General features: G+C 30.7%; 1 protein-coding gene across 1 annotated transcript; it reads left to right on the plus strand.

Annotated features, from left to right (window-relative positions):
- Positions 1-1,838: 1,838 nt before the first annotated feature.
- Positions 1,839-4,207, plus strand: LOC133678062 (11-beta-hydroxysteroid dehydrogenase A-like). Its single transcript, XM_062100238.1, has 6 exons — positions 1,839-2,024; positions 2,120-2,312; positions 2,426-2,511; positions 3,358-3,489; positions 3,592-3,707; positions 3,936-4,207. The coding sequence occupies exons 1-6, from the start codon at positions 1,839-1,841 to the stop codon at positions 4,126-4,128; spliced, it is 906 nt and encodes a 301-aa protein (XP_061956222.1). The 3' UTR covers positions 4,129-4,207.
- Positions 4,208-4,747: the final 540 nt, after the last annotated feature.

Below are 4,747 nucleotides of genomic sequence, written 5' to 3' on the forward strand. Positions count from 1 at the left end.
TATTATTTTATTATTTAATTTTTATTTATAAAATCTTGTATTTAAAACAAAATACCATAACTATCCCATCCCATGTGTCAATTTCATTAACTAAGAAAATCTTGTATCTTTATATTATTCTTTTCTATTTTGATTTTTAGAAAGTTTTTGTTTTTACATATGTCTCATCAAAGCAAGTTTACTTAAACTTAAAAATAAATAGATATGTCTCAAAAAATATGGATAAGAGGGTTTTAAACTTTGAATATATATTTTAAAATAAAATATAATTTAATCATATTAAATTTTTAGAATAAACTAATATAGATATATTTTTTTATTATGAAAATAAAACATAAATGATAAAATTAGAAGTTTAGGAACAAATTTTAATTGAAATTTATCAAATTAAATGATAGAATCAAAATTTGACGTCTAATTTGAAAACAATTAATGGTTTAAGAGATTAAATTAGAAATCACAAAATTTATCTTTATATGTGAATAATAACTAGCAACTTTGATTGGCCCTTATGACTTTTTTTCTTCATCAAAAATGGTTATGGCGGGATCTTATTTTGAAGGTATTGTCTGCTAAATCTAATGAGCTTGCAAAGTTGCACATATAAGTGTGTTTGGATAGAAGATAGTTTGTGTTTTTTTTTTAATAAAAAATATTTTTTTTAGTTTTTAAAAGTATAGTTTATATTTAAAGAATGTTGTATCTTTAAAAACCAAACACACTTGGGTGCTGGGCTCTTGAGGTACAGTAAGGGGTGAGGCTGAGTCACGAATGACACGCGGGGGTTTGTTACTGGGGCAAGGCCTACAAAGGATAGGGCTGTCCTTTTTTTTCTTTTTCTTTTTTTTTTGGCCCGTCCCGTCATTAACTACCTAAGTACCCCTTCCAAATCTACTCGGTAATAAGTTGCCTGAATATAGCATTCCCCGGCAATTCTAGATTCCGACGCATCAATTAAAGGCGCTGCAAAGGCAAAATACCACCCCAGAGCTACATTACTAGGGGATGGCGTCTATGTTATCAACCACGTGTCGAGTTAGTTGAGGCGATATGGGGACAACAGGTTAGGTCGGCTGGCCAGTTATAAAGAAGATAGCGAGGCATGGTGATGAGTACATTTTATTAAATTCTTATTTTATTTTATTTATTTATTTATTTTAAAAGTATAGGTTCGGCACATGTATTAAACTCGATACACTTAAATTTGGCACATGTATTTTAAAAGCCTAACTGTATTTGGACTTGACAATGCATCAAATAAGTAACATAAATTTAACATGCATCGAAAATGTGATATGTTTGGACTTGACAATTTACTAAGTTTAAAGTGGTGTAGGTCTAACATGCATGTTAGATTTGATATGATTGGACTTGACAGTGTGTCAAATTCAAGATGGCATGGGTCTGATATGCATGTCAGATCTAATGTGGACCTATGCAAACTTTAAGTCCAAAGAATTTTTACTTGAAAAAATATATTAAAAAATAATATAAATTATATTTTAAATCTTTATCTAATAATTTAAATGATGAAACTAAAACAGTTTTTAGACCGTCATTAACTACTCAACTAAAAAGAATATAAAAAATAAGAATAAAAAAGATTATCAGGGTCAATTCTCCGACTGGTGAGCCTTATTAGTTATTAAATATTTAAATTTTTAACACATCATAACATGCATGCTGCTCGTTCTGGTGATCCGTATGAAAATGTTTATTAAAATTAACCATGCACATACGTTGACTTATTCATCAAGACAGGAGTATAAACATGCTCTCTTATTTCCTTCAAGCAGGGAAATATTAACAATTCTGCTTATCCATACTGCTGCAAAGCTATGGATATGACTAGAAAGTTAATGAATATTTTACTTCCTCCTATAGCACTCATTGTGCTTCTTTTAATCTTGCCACCATATCTTGTTCTCAAGTTTCTTGGTCTCATAAAAGGATTTACTGCATACAGCGAAGACGTGGCCGGAAAAGTAGTGCTTATAACTGGAGCATCTTCCGGCATTGGTGAGGTTAGTCCATATCATAATCGATCAAAGTTTATTTCTGTTATACACGACCTACGTTGTGCAATAACATACATATTGATTTTTTTATTGTTTTTAAGCAAATTGCATACCAATATGCAAGGAGAGGAGCTCGTTTAGCACTCGTTGCTAGAAGAGAAGATCGTCTTCGAGGAGTTGCAAGTGAAGCCAGGAAGATGGGTTCGCCAGATGTTATAATGATACGTGCAGATGTTTCCAAGGTTGAAGATTGCAAGAGATTTGTTGATGAGGAAATAAGACATTTTGGACAGTGTAAGTAGAGTATCCTTTCAATTCTTGAATATTGCGTTACTTAGAAGAAAAACTTGAGATCGATTTAATTAGTATTATATCCTGTGTTGATGCATTGGCTACAAATGCTGCAGTGGATCATCTGGTGAATAATGCTGGGATTCCTTGTGTTTGCTTGTTAGAAGAAGCTCCCAACATATCTGATTTGAATTCTGTAGTGGTACATGATTGAAGATGCATGATCTTCACATATCTCTCTTAATTTTTATTAAGTTTTATTTATTATTTAAATCATATTTATTTTAACTTATGGAACTAATAAAAGATAATAATCGAACCAACACGTCAACAAATTAACTAATTTTTATTAAAACATAACATCACCTTCTCTTTTTTTTCTTTTTCTTTTTAGGTTGAATTGGTTGGGTTTGGTACTGATGATTAGATGAGTATGTTTAAAAATATAGTAATGATTGTTTTTTAAAATGTCTTTTATTTTAAAACATATTAAAATAATATTTTTTTATTTTAAAAAAATTATTTACTAATTTTTATTAAAACACAACATCACCTTCTCTTTTTTTTCTTTTTCTTTTTAGGTTGAATTGGTTGGGTTTGGTACTGATGATTAGATGAGTGTGTTTAAAAATATAGTAATGATTGTTTTTTAAAATATTTTTTATTTTAAAACATATTAAAATAATATTTTTTTTATTTTAAAAAAATTATTTTTGACATCAGCACATCAAAATAATCTAAAAACATCAAAAAAATATTAATTTAAAGCAAAGAAAAAAATAAAAAAAAAATTAATTTTTTCAAAAACGGTTCCAAAACATAATGTCAAACACTACCTAAATGAGTTTGATAATATTTTATCCGATTTAAATAGAAATATGACTTGTATCAATATGTTTCATATTTTATATTTTTTATATTAACCTATTAAAACGAACAGATTTAATAATGATTTAAATTATTATTGTGAAAAAGAATAAGATGAGTATCATAATTTGTTAAAGTTGCCTGTTAGATGAAGAGAATTCACGTTCGATGTCTTTTGTAGGACACAAATTTCTGGGGCTCGGTGTATGGCACTTATTTTGCAGTTCCATACCTAAGAAAAAGTCAAGGGAAAATTATCGTCATCTCTTCAGCTGCTGGACGTTTCCATAGTCCAGGAGCAAGCATATACGGTGTAATTAAGAAACATTCTTAGTGAACAGATTTAAATCTTGAGTCTTCCATTTACTTTGAGCGACTGATCAGTTTGTGTGTCTACTGTCTAATATGCCTTCAGGCAAGCAAAGCAGCCTTAATAAGCCTGTATGAATCACTGAGGATTGAATTTGGTTCAGATATTGGAATAACAATTGTGACTCCTGGGCTTGTGAAGTCAGAAATGACCTCAGGCGAGCTACGATCAAAGGTATGCTACTCTTAGAGATAAGATATCACTATCTAATTTATTACAGTAAGTGTATATATCTTGTTTGCTATGAACCACTTAATTTGCAGTTGGAGCAATATTATTGCTTTCGATTTGGTTTGCTGCTTTCCACTAGTTTACACAGATTGAATTTCCCTCCTTCTGTTTTCTCATTGTTTCTTAATCTCATTTTGTCGACAGGCTAAAATAGAAAGCATCCCAATTGAATCAACTGAGGATTGTGCTAAAGCAATTGTGGACAGCGCTTGCCGTGGAGACAGGGACTTGGTAGAGCCATCATGGGTAGGGATACTTTTCCTGTTCAAGCTGCTTTGTCCTGAAGTCCTGGAATGGTGTCTCCACTGGCTATTCTCCTCTGCACCAAGGAATCTCAAGAAGGCTGCATAGGAAAGGCCTCCTTCCTATATGCATTAAGAAAAAATAAATGTGAAACAGCTGGGAACCTAAAATCTTTAGAGCACCTCACGCAGCAAATTTCAGTTTCTATGAAACGGCTGTATAATTCTATGTTCGTATTAAATGTTGCAAGTTATTAAAGATTTAAATAAATTTGAAAGAAAAAAAAAATAATTTTGATATTATGGGACTTCAGATTTAATCTTCAACCATTACTCCATTAGTACTGCGCATGTGCAAATTACCATTAGGATGATAATAGGTTAGGTATGCAGCCAAGCCCCATACCTAATTAACCGGTAAAAAATATTATAGCAAACCCACCTAGCTAGAGGGCCAAATTATATTTTTCATCTCGATCAAGTTTTAGATTCTTAAAATGTCACATGAAAACCGTATAATTTCTTCTTATTTCATTAAAAACTAATGGATTTACTAAAATCTCTCACACGAGTTAGAGGTGGTTATTTTCAATTTGATTAGGTTTTTATAAGAAAAAATAACTAAACCAAAATTTAAAAAAAAAAAAAAACCAAAACAGGTTCAGATCGACCGATTTTGATTCGGTTTGTTTTTTAAAGACATAAACCGGTTCAAACTGGTTTGGCTT

The sequence above is a fragment of the Populus nigra genome, chromosome 18, assembly GCF_951802175.1.
Source record: "Populus nigra chromosome 18, ddPopNigr1.1, whole genome shotgun sequence".
In the NCBI taxonomy this organism is placed as follows: Eukaryota; Viridiplantae; Streptophyta; class Magnoliopsida; order Malpighiales; family Salicaceae; genus Populus; species Populus nigra.